The following is a 20,059-nucleotide window of genomic DNA, read 5'->3' on the forward strand; positions in this document are numbered from 1 at the left end:
GGGGGTGTAAGTGGGGAATTCAAGACTTGGTGGCTCAGACTGATGAGTGTGCTCCAGAAACAAAGACGTGGGGAATGTTTCCCTTCTATCTGCCGTTCCATCAAGCTGCGGCCCATTTAGTATGAATGACTGCATTCATGTGCTCCTCTTTGTTCCTGCGGTGACCCCGGCCAGCCAGCAGGGGTCGCTGTGGACTCCTATGTTTAATTGCGTATTGATTACACAGGACATACAGGGGATGAACAAGTGCTCTCATTTCCTCCTCTACTCACACTTAAATTGGTCGGAGATTAAAACAGTGTGTATATGTGTGTACTTACACGTTGTGCAGCACACACCAGCCGCAGTGCGGGTCCCCGGAGCTCAGGCACTCGCCGCACGTCCCGTACTGCTCACATGACTCGATGGGAACCCGGGTCACCTGGAAGTCAACACAAGAGTCGCCATTAAAGCTAAACAGAACAAAACAAACCACAAACTCGACCAATAATAGGGAGAAGGAGCACCTTTATGCCGATGCAGTAAATAATAACATGCCTTGTATAAGGCTGAACTAATAGCTTGTCTTCACTTCCTGGTTCACTGACAGGACTGCACCACTTTTTGATTCTGAGAAGGGGGTAGAATTACCACTATTATTCATATTGAGAAAAAATAAATTTTTCGGATAAATGTTGTCTAACGTGAGAGGAAGTGACCGTACCAGCAAAAATACAAACAAAAGTTGAAAAAACGATGCTTTATTTATGTTATTTTGTCAATTTGTTAGCTAGCTGGCTACTTCCTGGTTCACACAAGTTGATGAAGATAATCGGACTGTACCATTTTATTCTGAGGAAGGGGGAGATGTTAAGTCTTAAAAAATAAAAATAGCTTGTTAGCTTGCATTCTACTTCCAGGTTTACCGAGGATGATGTAAGAGGGTAGGACTCAACCATTTTTGATTTTGGAAAAGGGGAACAGTTCCATCGTGCAAGTAGTTTCAACTGAAACGAAAAATAAATTATTGGAAAAAAAGTTGGTTAGCAGGCTACTTCCTCCTTCACAGAGGGTAACTTAAGTCAGTGGGGTCGTACCACTTTTGATTTGGAGAAGAGGGAGACGTGATTCATGTGATAAATAACACAAAAATTGACCTTGGAGAACTTTATTTGTGCTTGCTTATGCGGTTGTTAGCTAGCGGTCTACTTCCTGGTTCACGGATGATGACTTAACGTGGCCAAACAATACTACAGGTATTTTTTATTTTAATGAAGGGGGACTAGCTACATTGTGACTCAAGCATCAAAAATAGGAATAATATCATGTCAAATTTATACTTTACTTTGTTAGCTCGGAGGCTACTTCCTGGTTCACAGAGGTTGACCTAAGACAATCAAACCATTTTTGATTTAGCATAGGGGGAAGCAGTTCAGTCTTGTCTCAAACAGGGAAAATAGACATACATTCTCCTTCACGTTGTCTGCAGCCACAGTTAACAACACGACGGCGCCAACAGCCATTAAACGACATTGTCACATGATGACACCCACTTCTGATCTACTCCATTCAAGTCAATGATGCAAACGCTTTGGCGGCAAGCTTGTACCGTCGTGTCAACTGTGCAGCAACTGTGGCCTTGATGGCCGTCCAGACAACCTGCAGCGAGCAGCTGGGATCCGTTGGCAAGCAGAAAGCCTCCTCCATGCCATCACTTGGCTTTTGTGTTCTGCGCAGCATCTGTCCGCGCCAAGGTACGTCCGGCAGAGCACCGAGCACACACAAGGAAAACATCTCCCAACTTTTAGGAGTCCTTTAGTGTTAGGAAGCAGCTGTCATACTAATTCTTTTCATCATACACTTTCCAATACGCTCAAATTACAACGCAGATAAAAGCACCAGTCACATTCAAATAATAACATTACAGCTTGGATGTCGGAGGTAATTGATAAAATAAAAGAAATACTAATAACAAATTAATTAATTAAACAATGTATGTGAAAATACACATACAAATAAAGTGATTATTATTATTTTGTCCTATTTGGATTATAGCATTTAAATAAAAATATTATCGAGCTAATTAGATATTTAAATTATTGATTATTAAAATATATGCATTATTATACATGGCATGATTCATTATTATGACATACAATAAATAAATAAATAGATGAATACATTACTATTAAGAAAAAGAGTATGAACACTACTACTACTAATGTATTATATTTGTATTTATTTTTGAATGTATTATTTATTTCAAATTGCACCTTAATCCCAAAGTGAAATATATTGCATTGTATTTTATTTGTATTGTTTCATTTTATTTTTCACTTTTATTTTATGGCACAGCATTGCATTTACCTGGTGACACCAGGAAAAAGCCGAAAGAAACAAACAAAACCCTGGACAGCTATTGTTCATAATAATAATAACTGCATTTTCATTCATGAAAAAGGGGGGTTATTCACGCCAAATGGTACTTATTTTGTGACAATTTATTGTCCACACTTAGAGGTCAAATGTAGTTTTTCTTATGTGCTAGTACAACAGTAAAGGTGTCTTTACTATACTGAGTGTATTCCAGCGCCACAAATTAAGAAACAAGAGACAGATGATGGAAAAGGTGATTTTTCAGTGTCATATTAGCGTCTCGCTCGCGTCTTTTACGTGCTGGCTAGCTAATGACAACTTCTCAGCTCTGACAGAGCGCAGCCACGATCAATAGCTAATGAGGTGCTCTCTGCATTCGGCAGAGGGATCCAATGAACTGCTCAAAATAACATTTGGAAGGTTTTTTCCTTTGCTCTACGACCACCACTCACTGCACAAATGAATGGTGGCTGGCTACGTGACCTGATTACTCGGAGTAGACAACAATCTTTTACTACCCTAACATCTACTTGGAAATCTTTAATACCATTTATTTGTCGCTGAACATAACATCCTTGAATTGTAAACACTGAAGACAATTTAGAGTATTTGATTAACCAAATGTAAGTCTTTAAATAACCTGATGCATCTTTTCATAAATGTCTAACACTATTTATTTGTCGCTGAACATAGAGTCTTTGATGACACAAATGTAAGTATTGACTATATCACTAAACACATCTTTTTGTGAATTCTTTATACAATGTATTTGTCGCCAAAAAAAAAAAATTGGTAGGCATTGAAGACAATTTTGAGTTATTGGTCAACCAATTGTAAATGTTTTTGTCAATGTTAAAAACAATGCAGCCTTTTACTACCCTAACTTCTACTTGGAAATCTTTAATACCATTTATTTGTCGCTGAACATAACATGCTTTAATTGTAAACATTGAAGACAATTAAGAATATTTGATGAACCAAATGTACTGTATGTGTTTTTGGAATGATGAAAGTCTTTAAATAACGTGATGCATCTTTTCATAAATGTCTAACACTATTTATTCTTCGCTGAACATAACAGGTTTTTTGGTAAACAATAAAAATCAATTAGAGTCTTTGGTGACACAAATGGTATTTTTCGTGAATATGTAAGACTTCCATCAGTAAACACATCTTTTTGTGAATTCTTTATACAATTTATTTGTCGCTGATAAAAAAAAAAAAGTTTTTTTTTGGTAGACATTGAATACAATTTTGAGTCTTTGGTGAACCAAACGTACTTGGTTTTGTCAATGTTAAAAACAATGTAGCCTTTTACTACCCTAACATCTATTTGGAAATCTTTAATACCATTTATTTGTCGCTGAACATAACATCCTCTAATTGTAAACACTGAAGACAATTTAGAGTATTTGATGAACCAAATGTACTGTATGTGCTTTCAGAATGATGAAAGTCTTTAAATAATGTCTAACACTATTTATTTTGAGCCTTGGACGAACCAAACGTGAGTGTTTTCAGACTTATGAAAAACAATGCAGCCTTTCAATAACCTAACATCTTTCTGTAAACATTTAACACCTTTAATTTGTCGTTGGGGCTGCACGGCGATCAAGTGGTTAGCGCATAGACCTTGGTTCAATCCCACACTCATCCATCTCTGTGTGGAGTTTGCATGTTCTCCCCGTGCATGTGTGGGTTTTCTCCGGGTACTCCGGTTTCCTCCTTAATTCCTTCCTTAATTGGCCACTCCAAATTGTCCATAGGTATGAATGTGGGTGTGAATGGTTGTTTGTCTATATGTGCTCTGTGATTGGCTGGCCACCAGTCCAGGGTGTACCCCGCATCTCGCCAGAAGACAGCTGGGATAGGCTCCAGCACCCCCGCGACCCTCGTGAGGATAAGCGGTTGAAAATGAATGAATGAATTTGTCGCTGAGCAAAACATGTTCATTTAGTAGACAATGAAGGCAATTTTGCGCCATCAATGAAGCTAACATACGCGTTTCAGTAAACACTTGAGTTTTCAATGAAGCTAACTGGATGGAACATCCCATAGGAGTGTTCCTCGTTAAGCTAGGCTGCTGTGTAATAGCAAGGCCAGTAGATTCAAACCCAGATGCTCCTGGCTCTGATGCAACAATGCTTACCGCTCATCCACTGCGCTGCCCCATTCTCAATGCTATCATATTCCAAGTGTGTGACAGCTGCAGTGAAGAAGCGTCCTCCAGACTGCATCATATCAGCTCTTTGTCTCAATAACACTCCACCTGTCTCAACCCCTGCAGCAGCAGAGTGACAAGCCCAGGAGGGAAGCTGGGGTGGGGGTGGGGACAAAGGGGGCCATTGACTCTGCGGGACAATCCCGACACTGTGCACGGACGCTCCTGTTAGATTAACCCCCCGTCACGTCAAGGAGGACTCGCTCGGGGACAAACAGGTGGCGCGCTGTAATGAGGCACACACACCGTGGCATCAACCACACAGCCTGACACTGATGGCAAACAAACATGGCCGCCCGCCGGCCAACTGCAACGCGCCCGACCTGGCTCCTTAAAGCCAAGAGATTGACGTAGTTGGTACTTACAGCAAAAAATACCACTACCAATACCACTACGGCTTCCACTACTCGCACCATTAATACTACTACCATTACTCTACTGACACACTTCTATTACTACTATAACCCCTACTTTTAATACCACTACTGCCAGCGCTCCCACTATCACTAATACTACTCATACTACCACTACTACTACTAATATCACCACCAGAACTCCCACTGCCACATCTGATGAGACCACTAATACTACTACTAATACTACAACTACCACTCCCAGTATCACTAATATGACTGCAATAATGCTACTACTACTAATATCACTGCTATCACAACTCCCACCGCCACCACCTCTAATACTACCACCAACAGTATTACCATGGCAGCTACTACTAGTACTACAACTACTAATATCACTGCTACCACAACTCCCACCGCTCCCCACTCTGATACTACCACCAACAGTATTACGATGACAGCTACTATTACTACTACTAATATCACTGCTACCACAACTCCCACCACTCCCCACTCTGATACTACCACCAACTGTATTACCATGACAGCCACTATTACTACTACTAATAAGAAGTACTACTGCTAATACTACTAATTCATCCATCCATTTCCATGACAACTCCTACTACTACTACTACTAATATCACTGCTACCACAACTCCCACCGCTCCCCACTCTGATACTACCACCAACTGTATTACCATGACAGCTACTATTACTACTACTAATAAGAAGTACTACTGCTAATACTACTAATCCATCCATCCATTACCATGACAACTCCTACTACTACTACTAATATCACTGCTAACACAAGTCCCACCGCCAACAGTATTACCTTGAGAGCTACTACTACTACTACTACTATCACTGCTACCACAACTCCCACCGTCACCCCCTCTAATACTACCACCAACAACATGTCAATATGTCATCTATCTATCCATCCATCCATCCATCCATCCATCCATCCATCCATCCATCCATTACCATGACAGCTCCTACTACTACTACTACTATCACTGCTACCACAACTATTCCATGTTTCATGTTTATAAAGCGCCTCTGATGGTGGCAGCCAGGTAATGCATTCCATTTTGCCCACTGGCATCACTGACAGAATTCCTGTCGCTAGCCCTTTAGTAATGCGAGAAACGACACAACGAAGAGAAGGAAAACAACCATGACTGCTGACCAATGAGATCTGTGCTAACTGCTGTGTGATTATGTACCGTGTGGGGTGGAAGGGGGGCTTCCAGCAGCTGTTACCCAGCACACGCTGCAGTCACTCAGCACAGCAGCACTGCACAATGAAGCCCCTTCTCCGTCGCTGTGAGTGTGTGTGTGTGATCATAAAACACACTGGCTTTGTTTTCAGGGAAGACGAACAGCGGCGGCGGTCGCCTCCGCCGACCCGTAGAGCCAGCGAGAGAGACCCTGCGCTCCCGTTTAATGAATGCTAATATAATTCCATCTTAGCGGGGGTGTTATTCAAGCAGGGAGGCGGTCTGCGTGCAATTGAGGGGCAGCCGAAGGGTTAAAACAACAGCTCAGCCCCAATGGGCGTCCATTATTAAAGCCAAGGCCGACGCGCGGCTTAGCATCTGTCAATAAAAGCTGCAGTCTATTGCCGTCTTTTTCAAAAAATGTCAATCCTTTTGGGTGTTCCATTGACTTGTAATAAGGTGGCTGGAGTTGACAGCGTCAGCCGGAAGACACCGTTAGCGTTTCCTTCATGCAGCCATTCACCCCACATCTGGATTTGTTCTATATTTCTCCATATTAATAAACATACTATCTACCCAAAAGCATGCATCTGCACTTTTTTTAATCCATAAACATTTAAAAAATTACAGTTGTTGCTTTTCAGTGTAAAGCTTGATTCTCTATGTAAACTTAAGTTTTTAACTCATTCATTTGTTTTAATACTGTTGATGTTATTGATATCATGGAATACGTACTAATAAATGTGTTTAATTTCTCATTTCTATGTGGAAAAGACTTAAAATGAATGTATTGTATCTCCAAATTTTGTACTTAAGAAAAATTCACCAAAACAATTCCATAGGGTGAAAAAAAGTATGTATTTCAAAAAATCAGTTATGCAGTTCTGATTTTCATTTGGATGTGAAAAAACTAAATCTCCAAATTGTATGATATTAATAAAGCATGTAAGCCTGTCTCTAAATATATAATAAAAAAGGATATATAGGAAAATAAAAAGCCATTTTTTAAATAAAACGATTTTTTTGCATAGGATGAAAAACAAAAGGTATCTCCAAATTTAGTAATTATTTTGTGTATAATATTGCAGTGATTTTTAAAAATAACCCCACCCCCCCAATACATGCTATAAAGTATTTTATTTTACATTTGTCAGCAAATGTGACAATTTGAAGGCTCTTTCAAAGCAGGAAGTGATGTCGTGCAAATTGCTGTAATTGCTGTAATATGATAATACGAACCTTCATCACACTAACACAATGCAAGGACTGTCCGATTCCCCCAGTGGACGTTGACATTGCGTGGTTAGCTTGTAAGGAAGGCGGCAGTGTGGCTGTACCAAGGTGTTTCCGCTGTGTTGTTCCGCAACGTACGTGCTTTCTTTGTTTCTGTGCCTTTGAGCCACAAGACGAATGGCTCCATTTCAGCTCCTCCATGCCGCGGCCAGAAACCCGGCTAACATCCGTGACGGATGGCCGAGCGGGAGGAGAAGAAAGAGACGGAGAAAGACGGGGACCGTTGGAAATGGACTAATGCTCGGTGTTCGGTTCGGGTGGACTTGTGCTCTCTGTGGTGTGCTGAGAGGACCAAAAAGGAAGAATAATCCCACTGTCACCAGTTAATGCCCAGGAAGCTACTCTGCAGGCTGTTGCCACGGCAACCAGGCCAGCTCTGACCCCGGGGACAACCCGTCACGTACGGCAACCTTCAGAACCCCAACGGCCAAACATCTGGCCACTACTTTTGCCTCCCTTATAAAGATATGCACGCACTCTCTACATTTTTAATGAGCGCCGCCACGTCGCTGGAATGAAGGCCATCGATCTCCGGAGCAATATCGTTCCAGCAGGGACAGCAGCAAAGCACTCAAGGCCCAATGGAAGAATGAAAGAAATCTACCGTGCCCCCGAAAATACCCCTGCAGACAGCATTTTCTGCTTTAATCTGCACCAGTAATCCCGCTGGGACTTCCCAGGACAAGAACCAAATCTCTTTACGCCCACGCATCCTTCTGCTAGCCAAGAAAACATGCTGGCGAACCACTCACTCCACTGACAGGAAAGTCTCTGCTATGGCTGTTCGTGCACGAGCACATGCACTGACCTACCCGAGATAGTCCTGTTGCATCATCACTGCGATCGCTCCTCCTGCTAGTTGTTAACGACAACTGCCACCTTGCAAAATAACATTCATTCATTTTCTACCGCTTTTCCTCACGAGGGTCGCCCAGCTGTCTTTGGGCGAGAGGCGGGGTACACCCTGGACTGGTCGCCAGCCAATCACAGGGCACATATAGACAAACAACCATTCCCACCCACATTCATACCTATGGACAATTTGGAGTGGCCAATTAACCGAGCATGTTTTTGGAATGTGGCAGGAAACCGGAGTACCCGGAGAAAACCCACGCATGCACGGGGAGAACATGCAAACTCCACACAGAGATGGCCGAGGGTGGAATTGAACCCTGGTCTCCTAGCTGTGAGGTCTGCACGCTAACCACTTGACCGCCGTGTCGCCCTGCAAAATAAGACAAACAATTGTGCTAATGCGCAATGTGGACCTAATCCACGGGATCGCTACTCCTGCCAGTTATTCATGATAACAGGCACCTTGTATTACAAGAATGAGGAAAACATTTCCTCGTAATCCAAAAAATAAACCGTATTCTTGCTGATGCAAGAGCACGTGCGCTGACACACAATGTAGACTTCTTGCATCGCCAATGCAATCGCTCCTCCTGCCAGTTATTCATGATAACCACCACCTTGCATAACAAGAATGACGAAACGAAAGAACGCCGCATAAGCCACAAAACAAACTGTATGCTTGCTCACACACAAGCACACACACTGACGCCCACCGTAAACCTAAAAAATAAAGAAAAAAAAACCTGGGTAAGCTTGCTCAACGTGGACTTATAGTATACTCCACGTGATCGACTGCCGCTCCTGCTAGTTTTCAGTGATAAAAACCACCTTGCATAACAGGAATGAACTCAAGATGGATGATGGTTCAGTTCCCTGTGGTGAGAAATGGACTAGCTAGCATGTTTGAGCGTCTGATGAAGGGTTATGGCCGGCTCCTTTTGCAGTGGAGGAGACGCGTTCAAGGTTCAACGAGGGAGGCCAAACACAATAAAGCAGGCACATTCCAAAATGATTTGGTTGGGAAAAAGGGACGCCGATTTAAAGGGCGATTGCGAGTGCCAGCTGCCTCGGCCCTTATTGTTGTAAGGCTAAGACGTGAATTTTCTTCATTGCATTTGGCCTCAGCTTCAGGATGTGAGGCGACTGAAAGCACCCAGACTGCAGCAACACAAAAAACAAGACATTTAGTTCCTGGTGGTTTTCCGTCCAAACTAACCACCAACTTATTACATCTTTCCCAAAGGCGTCAGATCCCAACTTCCTGTCTTGCAAGCTGAGGGATTGGAGCTGACGCGAGTGAGCCACGTCTCACATGACAGGATTAAACAGCAGGAGGTCCTAGACGAGCCAAAATCTTCTTTCTTTTGTCCAAAATTCACTCGTGAGACATTATTAAATACATTCACTTCCGTGTGAGACAAGCACAAACACGTTTCGGGGATGGAGGACATGCCGAGAGTTCTGCAGATTGATGAGACACATCTGCCTCATTGAAACTGGCTTTGATTTGGTGGATTATTTTCAGTATTTCTGTTTCTCTCTACTGTTAAAGGCGGCAATTATCATATCTGATAGAGGAGCAATTGCATCACTAATATGGCATGTACACTACTATGCCAAAGTGCTTGTGCACGAGAACGAGCGCACCGTGGACGTTGACGGTGTAGATGATTTTGAGTCATTCTGGTAATTCCTGCTGTGTTTGTATCTGCTCATGCATGAGTGATTTTCATTTTTTGACATTTTGAAATAATGTCATCATCAAACGGCGAGAGGAGCGATCACATTAATCATAGACCATGTATACCATGCATGGGTGGGTTCACTGTGGGTTTTTATTTTGAGTTCTTTGCAGATAACTAAATGAATGAAATATGTTGATATCATTCATATCATCATCAAACGGCAGAGGATCGATTGTGTGAATTATAAAAAACATGTATGATGTGTGCAAAATGTGGGCTCTGACTGAGCTTATTATTTCGAGTCTTTCTGTTCTTTATGATTGTAGAAGGTGGTAGTTATCGTTCATATGATTATCAACAAACAGGGGGAGCGATCGCGTCAATTATATGGGAAGTATGATGTGTATGTCCTTGTTTGTGATTTGATTTTGTGTATTATTCTTTCTTCTTCTTCTGAATTTATTTCAGACATGCATACTATGTTACATTATTGTTTCTCACATATACACTTACAATACAATACACTTACAATATCTATCTATCTATCTATCTATCTATCTATCTATCTATCTATCTATCTATCTATCTATCTATCTATCTATCTATATATATATATATATATACATACATACATAACACCTCACTGCTACACTTGTCTGAAAAGGAGCAGGAAGAAGCAAAGCTTATTAAATCCTACCCCTTCTCCACGCCATAGCAGTTACCAATTCAATAAGTGAGTTTTCCACACATATAATCACAGAATCTTACATAAGACAAAACAACAAAAGAAGAGTGGGAACATCGGACACCCCAGCTTTCTGTTCGTTATGATTGAAGAATGTGGTAGTTATTGTTCATATGATTATGAACAAGCAGGGGGAGTGATTTCATGAATTATATGAGAAGTATGATGTGTATGTAAGTAAGCGACTGCTTACCTGAAATGACGATAAGGCACGGGACAGGAGGAAGGACACAAGCTGCCGAGTGCAGGGATCCACCAGTGTGGAGTACAAAACAAGTCCAAGTGGTCGATACAGTGAGGAGTGTATCAATGATTTATGCCATCAACCCTTTTTTCTGAATGGGGTGGCGGTCAGGTTGTACTCACACTGTGCCATTGTGTACTGTGCAGACCCCCCGTGTTCCTACCCAAAAAATAGGCTCACTGAAGCGGCCATATTGAACAGGTTGAAGGGTGTGATATGAATGCAAGCAAATATGGAGACCACTTTCCATATTTGGGCTTTGGGGTGACTCTTTCTCCCTCCTGCTGGGGAAAGGCGAGGGTTAACTCCACCTGAATTTTGATGAATTTCTCGACTGTCTGTCAGCATCTCTCAATGGAGCCCCCCCCCCCCCCCATGCTGTCAATGCGGTGGCTAATGAGGTGTTTCCTTAGGCCTGGCATGTGAGGAGTTAATTAGGGGGGCCAGGACACACCAGCATGTGTGTGTGTGTGTGTGTGGTGTTTGGGACATAGAGACCTCCCTGCTACACTTGTGTCTGCAAAGGTGTGTATTGATCCAAAAAGGAAATATATTCATGTGCGTGGAGCTTTCATATGGCACACATCTGACTGTGTTGGCGCACCTGAGTCGCATACATAAAGCACATACATATCATTTTGCTGCTTCTTTGGCCTTTTTGGATTATTTCAGTTATTTTCGATGGGGAAACATGCTTTTAAATTCAAACAAATCTCCCGCATCACGTTTCTGTAGTCGTTTCCTGTCTGGTTTGCAGAGCGTGAGCGAGAGTGAGACCTCCTCGGACGCTAAAGCACATTAAGGCTAATTTACCAGCATTGAGATGGTGCTATGATAAACGCGGTTCTAGTAATGGATGGAGATGATTGGATTCTCCAGTTAAGGAGCTCTCTGGGAGCTGACAAGAAGAAGCGGGGGGGAAAAAAAAGAAACTGCCACTAATCTCGGGCTGAGAGTCGAAAGGAGCTTTGTTTGGCAGACGAAGAAGAGAAACAACATAATGAGCCCAAACTAGATTTTGTGTGTGAGTCTCACTTTCTGCCAAATTAACAGTACATTATTTGTTTCTGCAGGAACAAAAAAAAAAAAACCTTTGCTGGCATTCTACAGCTCAACCAATAGGGAACTTGACTCCAAATGAAATCAGCATTCTCACTCTTCAAACTCGCGTTGTTACACATATCTGTAGCCGTGCATGTGATTACAACGAAATAATGTATTATTATGTGTTATTATGTAGTAATATGAGAAAATAGATGTCATTTTACATGGAAAATGAATAACTCTGGCAATGGTACAAGAGAAAGTCCAAATGAGAAAAAATTACAAAAAATTTATCAAAAATAGTATTAACAAGGTAAAATTATACTTCTACGGGACAAAGTTTTTAGGAAAAAGTATTGCCATTTAAAAAAAAAACAAACAAGTCCGACAAAAGTTTTTTTCAATGTTATGAGATGGTATTATGGGAATACGTTTGTATTGTGGGACAAAGACAAAAGTCTGAATTTTATAAGAAAAAGGACTGATTTTTGCAAGGAAAAAAGTCTGAAGTTTGCAAGACAAAAGCACGAGTTCAATAAGAACAGGATGAAATGTTGCATGAGAAAAAAATAAAAATTCTTGAAAAAAATGGCAGACATTTTTGTCAGGAGAAAGTCTGAACTGCACACAAAAAGGTTGAAAAAAGTTTAAATAGTACAAAAGAGTATGTATTAATTTTAGTAAAAAGATTTTGATTTTTGCAAGAAAACAATAAAAAAAATTTTTTTACTACAGGACATGAAAAAAGTCTGAAAAGTTCAGAATTTTGTATGAAAAAATAGCATTTTTCCAAGAAAAAAAGACCCAGACTTACACTGAAACCGTCGCGGCTCCGTAGCGCCGCTGGAAGCATTAGCAAGACTGAAATCCCTGTTGTATGCTCACACCAGCTCCGTTTGGGGTCTAGTGGTCAAGGTCACAAAAAGTCTCACACAGCTTTTTTCTTGCTAATACCAAATCCTAGCATCCTAGCCTAGCCAGGAGCCTGCACAGATCTCATTTACCAGTCAAGAAGTCGTATTTCTACAGGCTGTCTTATCTGACCTCTTTGTCATATTCCTGCTGCAGTACCACATCTCCATATCCGTCCATCCATCCATCCTTTGTCAGCGCACAGCAGGTATTTTCCGCTCTGCGTTTGTCAAGCACGGTCCATTCGTGTCAATTTTATCACACCCAGTCGCCACCTTTTCTGCGGCGGTGATAGATGGACCTCAAGGAACGTCCCTTAGATGGCACAGATTGATTGTAACAAAATCCCCATGCCGTCTCTGACATGAAATTCCACTAAAGCACAAACACTACAGGGCTGGTTAGCTTTCTCATGCTCTCCAAATAATTATTGACTTAGAGTCTCTAATGAGTTTTAACATTTCAAATCCCCCTTCCAAAAAAAAACCCAACACCACACACACACACAGTCTAAGACACAACATCCATCAGCGGAGCTCAACGCTGACAGCTTTGCCAAAGTGAGCCACAGGGGAGAAGAACGGCATTGTGGGATTGAGTCCTCCCCTGGACGCCGTGTTGACAGGAGGGGAGACGAGAAAAAAAGGAAAAAGAAGAAGAAGAGGAAGCAGAGGGAATAATCATACATATACATGTTGATCCAATGCGGAGACCAAAGCGCTGCAGCCTGTCAAGAAGGCGACTGCTGGCTGGGAGCAAACATGGAGATCATATTCACACACACACACACACACACACACACCAATGCTATATTGGATACACAGTAACTCCTCAAAATGTTACACATCTACAGTGTGCCCAGAGTCACATGACCATGCATGTCAGCGCTGATGTAAAAGACTCACTGACATGCACGCCCGCCACCTCACCCCCGCCCCCCCGTGTCTGTCAGACAATCTGGGCTCTAATTAGGCATGCAAATAATGATGGCAATTAAAGCCCAAAATTAGGCGCGCTGAAACGCCACCATTAGTCTCACCATCAATGTCACACACATTCTTCACGTGGCGAGGGGCCAGCGAGGAGTGGGCGGCTCGGTGGGGACGATGGCGATACTGACAGGACGGAACGCACACACAGAGACACACATGCACACACAATAAATGCTACAAAACACAAAACAAATGATAACCAGGAAATAATGCATTTTTGTTTTATATGAATTTTATGTGATTATAATTGGGGATGGCCGATAATATCGGCCACAGATAATATCGGGTTGATATTAACATATAAATATGACATCGATAGATGTCGGTATCATATTTTTTCCAGAAAATGAAAACCGCTATTAAAAAACTACTGAATAAACAAACATGAATGTTGACCAGGATGACTCCACAGTGTGTTGACATACAGTGACCCCCCCTGACCCCCCCACCGCCGCTCTGACTTTAAAAAAAAAAATCAATATGATGTTATATTTGTGTTTTGTCTCCTTACAATAGACACACTGGCCATTGTGTAACCAGGCAACCAAATATGTGTGTCACAGACACACACACACACACACACGCAGACAAGGGTGTCACAGCGTCTGAGCATCAGGTATCCTTTTCCTCATTATCTCTTATTATGTCACACAGTACAGGACAGTGTAGTGTGTGTGGGAGGGGGTGGGGGTCCATAGTGCCTGGGGGTCAGCGCTGGTTGTCGAATAACTACACACACACACACGCACACGCCCGGGCCATCACCAAGCTAGACGACACGCCTACACGCCGCACCTCACACAACAACTCCACTACATGACTCACTACAGTACAACTATGTCGTAAACTACACACCGACTACATGCATGCTGCCCTGAAAGGCAACTCCCTGCACTACAACCATGCACAACAACGCCATACTACACAAACCAACTACAACTACATACATACATACATACATACATACATACATACATACATACATACATACATACATACATACATACATACATACATACATACATACATACATACATACAGTGAAGAAAATAAGTATTTGAACACCCTGCTATTTTGCTATTTCTCCCACTTAGAAATCATGGAGGGGTCTGAAATTTTCATCGTAGGTGCATGTCCACTGTGAGAGAGATAAACTAAAAAGAAAAATCCAGAAATCACAATGCATGATTTTTTTAACAATTTATTTGTGTGATACAGCTGCTAATAAGTATTTGAACACCTGAGAAAATGAATGTTAATATTTGGTACAGTAGCCTTTGTTTGCTATTACAGAGGTCAAACGTTTCCTGTAGTTTTTCACCAGGTTTGCACACACTGCAGGAGGGATCTTGGCCCACTCCTCCACACAGATCTTCTCTAGATCAGTCAGGTTTCTGGGCTGTCGCTGAGAAACACGGAGTTTGAGCTCCCTCCAAAGATTTTCGATTGGGTTCAGGTCTGGAGACTGGCTGGGCCATGCTAGAACCTTGATATGCTTCTTACGGAGCCACTCCTTGGTTTTCCTGGCTGTGTGCTTCGGGTCGTTGTCGTGTTGGAAGACCCAGCCACGACCCATCTTCAATGCTCTGACAGAGGGAAGGAGGTTGTTCCCCAAAATCTCACAATACACGGCCCCAGTCATCCTCTCTTTAATGCAGTGCACTCGTCCTGTCCCATGTGCAGAAAAACACCCCCAAAGCATGATGCTACCACCCCCATGCTTCACAGTAGGGATGGTGTTCTTCGGATTGTACTCTTCATTCTTCTTCCTCCAAACATGCTTATTGCAATTATGACCAAAAAGTTCTATTTTGGTCTCATCTGACCATAAAACTTTCTCCCATGACTCCTCTGTATCATCCAAATGGTCATATGCAAACTTAAGACGGGCCTTGACATGTGCTGGTTTAAGCAGGGGAACCTTTCGTGCCATGCATGATTTCACATCATGACGTCTTAGTGTATTACCTACAGTAACCTTGGAAACGGTGGTCCCAGCTCTTTTCAGGTCATTGACCAAGTCCTGTCGTGTAGTTCTGGGCTGATTCCTCACCTTTCTTAGAATCATTGAGACCCCACGAGGTGATATCTTGCATGGGGCTCCACTCCGATTGAGATTGACCGTCATGTTTAGCTTCTTCCATTTTCTAATGATAGCTCCAACAGTGGACCTTTTTTCACCAAGCTGCTTGGTAATTGCTCCGTAGCCCTTTCCAGCCTTGTGGAGGTGTACAATTTTGTCTCTGGTGTCTTTGGACAGCTCTTTGGTCTTCGCCATGTTACAAGTTAAAGTCTTACTGATTGTATGGGGTGGACAGGTGTCTTTATGCAGCTAACGACCTCAAACAGGTGCATCTGATTCAGGATGATACATGGAGTGCAGGTGGACTTCTAATGGGCAGACTAACAGGTCTTTCAGGGTCAGAATTCTAGATGATACACAGGTGTTCAAATACTTATTTGCAGCTGTATCACACAAATAAATTGTTAAAAAATCATGCATTGTGATTTCTGGATTTTTCTTTTTAGTTTATCTCTCTCACAGTGGACATGCACCTACGATGAAAATTTCAGACCCCTCCATGATTTCTAAGTGGGAGAAATAGCAAAATAGCAGGGTGTTCAAATACTTATTTTCTTCACTGTACATACATACATACATACATACATACATACATACATACATACATACATACATACATACATACATACATACATACATACATACATACATACATACATACTACACTATCTGACGGCTACTAAACACCAACATCATACCCTGTATGACAAACACATACAGTACACGCAGACATGTACAGTATAGGGTATTACACTGACATCTCACTCACGCCACAGTCTTGCTAACATACAAAGTCTTGCTAACAGGGGGAGTCTTACCAATATACTACAGTCTTGCTAATACACAAAGTCGTGCTAACTCTCGCAGTCTTGCCATTTTAAAAAGTTTTGGTATGTACAGTCCTGCTGATACACAAAGTCTTGTTAATACACAGAGTTGTGCTCACTCTCGTCGTCTTACTGCAAAGTCTGGCTAAATCGTGCAGTGTTAATACGCAAACTCATGCTAACTCTAACAGTCTTGCTAATATGTACAGTCTTGCTAACTTTCACAGTCTTGCTAATACACAAAGTCTTGCTAGCTCTTGCAGTCTTGCCATTTTAAAAAGTTTTGGTATCATGTACAGTCTTGCTAACACGCAAAGTCGTGCTAACTCTCGCAGTCTTGCCATTTTAAAAAGTTTTGGTATCATGTACAGTCCTGCTAATACACACAATCTTGCTAATACACAGAGTTGTGCTAACTCTCGTCGTCTTACTGCAAAGTCTGTCTAAATCGTGCAGTGTTAATACGCAAACTCATGCTAACTCTAACAGTCTTGCTAACTTTCACAGTCTTGCTAATACACAAAGTCTTGCTAGCTCTTGCAGTAAGAAACCTTTGCTAACTTTCTTAGTCTTGCTAAGATGTACAGTATTGTTAACACTTAAAGTCTTGCTAACATATAATCCACAACACCTTTACCACCTGTGTCAGCCGTTCTGCCGTGCCGTGCTGACCGAGGCGAGTTTCGCAAGGAAAGTGAAAGCCGAGGATGGCCGATGAAGGAGAAAGTGGGTGCTCAGGTTGCTATCAATTAACAGCTTGACCTGGGTGTTCGCCTCTAATAATGAGGTTAGCATCGGGCGTAAGAAACCTGATTAGCACCAATCTTTGCCTCGTGTCAATTAACAATGCCTACCCATGCAAATGTAGCGTCACGGCCTTGATAGGTTGGCATCGGGGGAACACACTTGCCCAACATGTGGCCCCACCACCGTGTCCACCTGGTAAGGGCGAGTCGGGCCATTTGCAGCCCACCACTGTTTTTGATGAGGCACTTTCTAAATATCTAATTTAACAAAAAAAAAGGGGGAAAAAAATCAGCAATAACAAAAAAAATATTAAGACAAAATTAGTAAAATAAGTCAGGATTTTATGAGAATAATGTTGCAATGTTATGGTGAAAAATACTGTCATTGAAGTATCATAAAATTTAAATATTAAAACAAATAATTTACTTTGGGAAAAAAAATTGGTTTTGAAAAAAATTCAAAAGTTACGTATGAAAATAAAGTGAAAATATGAAGAAGAATGTTGAAATAGTTGGAAAATTTAAAAACCAACAATAGCAAAAATGGGGAGAAAACAGCTGTAATTTTTGAACTATAAAGTCTATAAAAGAAGACTCTAAAGACTATAAAGTTATAAAAGGGAAAAAACTATTTTATGAAAATAAATTCATAATATGAGGAAAATAGAGTTAAATATTAAAGACAAAAATACATCTTTTTTTTTTTAATTCGGAATAGTATGTGAACCAAAACAAAGTTGTACTTTGTTGAAAAAAGTCACAATTTTCTGAGAATAATCTCTTAATATTTTGAGGAAAAATTACATCATTTAGTTAGCATAGAGTTGAAATATTCCAGAAAAAAGTTGTATTTTTAGAAAAGTAATATTTGAAAAAAATGCCCCCCCCCCCAAAAAAAAATGCTGTCACCAAGCTGAGATCCAGTTATTTTTTTATATACTCAAACATTTTAGCTTATTACAAAAGCTTATTACAATATATCTCACTGGAAAAAAGTTTGGGCACCCCCGGTTTAAAATGATACCTCAAAGGGTAAGACTGCATGTAGTTTTACTTTATTTTGGTTTTATTTAGTGGTGTTTCACACTGGTTAGCCTGGTTAGTATCTAGTATGCCTCTCCCAGTCCAACATGCACACATATTTGTACTTCATTGTAAGGGGTGATTGAAGTATATGCTAAGCACCACCAAGTTATATAAAGAGGTGTTGACGAAAGGATAGCAACATAAAAAAATGTTTCTTCTAATGACAAGCCCAATGGCATCATCAATAACAATGGATGAGCGTATCGACGGGGGAATTTGTCCTAATTTGTCCAGGTGTCGATACCGAGTGAGGCTGTCAGCGACACCACCCCATCTCCAAGCAACTGCACCATCGATTTGCTGATCCTTGTCAACCGTCGCGGCCAAACTGACCCCAGGTGCTAACCCTCCAGATAAAAGCTGACAGGCGATCAATGAGAGCCAGTCCCGACCGGTTGTCCAGCTCTTTTTGTCTCTCATTTTTGTAAATTCAAATGATTTGGATTGAAATGATACGTTAAGAAAAGATTAAGTCCCCTGCTTACTTTTAGTTTGATATGGCTGAGTTCTACAACCTTTTCTGTCTATTTACGTCCCCCTGAGCTCGTAGCTACTGTATTGTGTGGCAAGGTAACCCAAACTTCACAAAGTTATCCAAGCAGAGGTGACTACTTACTTTATTTTTGTTTTATTTCATTGCGTTTTTTAGTGGTCAACTCACAACGTGCATGTTCCTCCCAGCTTGTACGCTAGTTAGCACGGTAACACTACACAAAGCCAAAGCAATTATCTTTTGTTCATTTTAGTTTTACTTAGTTTTATTTAGTCTTGTTTCCCAGGGTTTATGTTCCCTTGAGCCTGAAACCACGTTTTCACGCAAAGCCCATGGTGTCATCAAAGCAAGGGTGAGTAGTTTTACATCAAACTCAGCTCATGGTCCTTAAAGGGGATTATGGCCATTAGTAAGAAAATGCACACATGGACATCAATATTACATAACACCTCCATCCAGACATGCGCCCCGCATGTAAACACCAAGGGAGCGAGCAAGACAAACACGTACCACAGTGACTTTTGACCCCAGCTACCGACTTCACATTCCATCGCCCTCTTTCATCCCCGAGCACGGCTTCTTTTGTGTGCGTGTCTCGGGATGTCGGCTCACTGAAACCCTTTGTCAGGACGTGACAGAAGCCAACGGGTCAAAGCCTGCAGGCCTGTTTGCTTCTCTGGCAGCTGAAAGGCAGCCACCCTGCCCGGGGCGAGCGCTCGTGTAGTCTCCGGTCGGCTGGAGCAACGCAACCCTTGGAGTCAAGGGCAGGGCAAGAGGAAGTTGGCTTTTCAGTGGTAAAGCAAGGAGGTGGTGCCTATTTGAATCCAGACGGATCTGGTGATGAGACGGTTTTAGGAGAGACCCTGGTCTGGTGAGATGGTTTCTGCAGAATACAA

At 41.7% G+C, this 20,059-nt stretch overlaps 1 protein-coding gene across 8 annotated transcripts in view; it reads right to left on the reverse strand.

Annotated features, from left to right (window-relative positions):
- LOC131104841 (plexin-A2-like) overlaps positions 1–20,059 on the reverse strand; it is a 178,669-nt gene that overhangs the window by 78,053 nt on the left and 80,557 nt on the right. For all 8 annotated transcript variants that reach the window (XM_058052407.1, XM_058052404.1, XM_058052405.1 and 5 more), the window contains exon 5: positions 321–421. In XM_058052407.1, the coding sequence (XP_057908390.1) occupies positions 321–421 (101 nt within the window). The remainder of the gene's footprint in view (positions 1–320; positions 422–20,059) is intronic.

This window comes from Doryrhamphus excisus, chromosome 16 (assembly GCF_030265055.1).
Source record: "Doryrhamphus excisus isolate RoL2022-K1 chromosome 16, RoL_Dexc_1.0, whole genome shotgun sequence".
NCBI classification, from domain to species: domain Eukaryota; kingdom Metazoa; phylum Chordata; class Actinopteri; order Syngnathiformes; family Syngnathidae; genus Doryrhamphus; species Doryrhamphus excisus.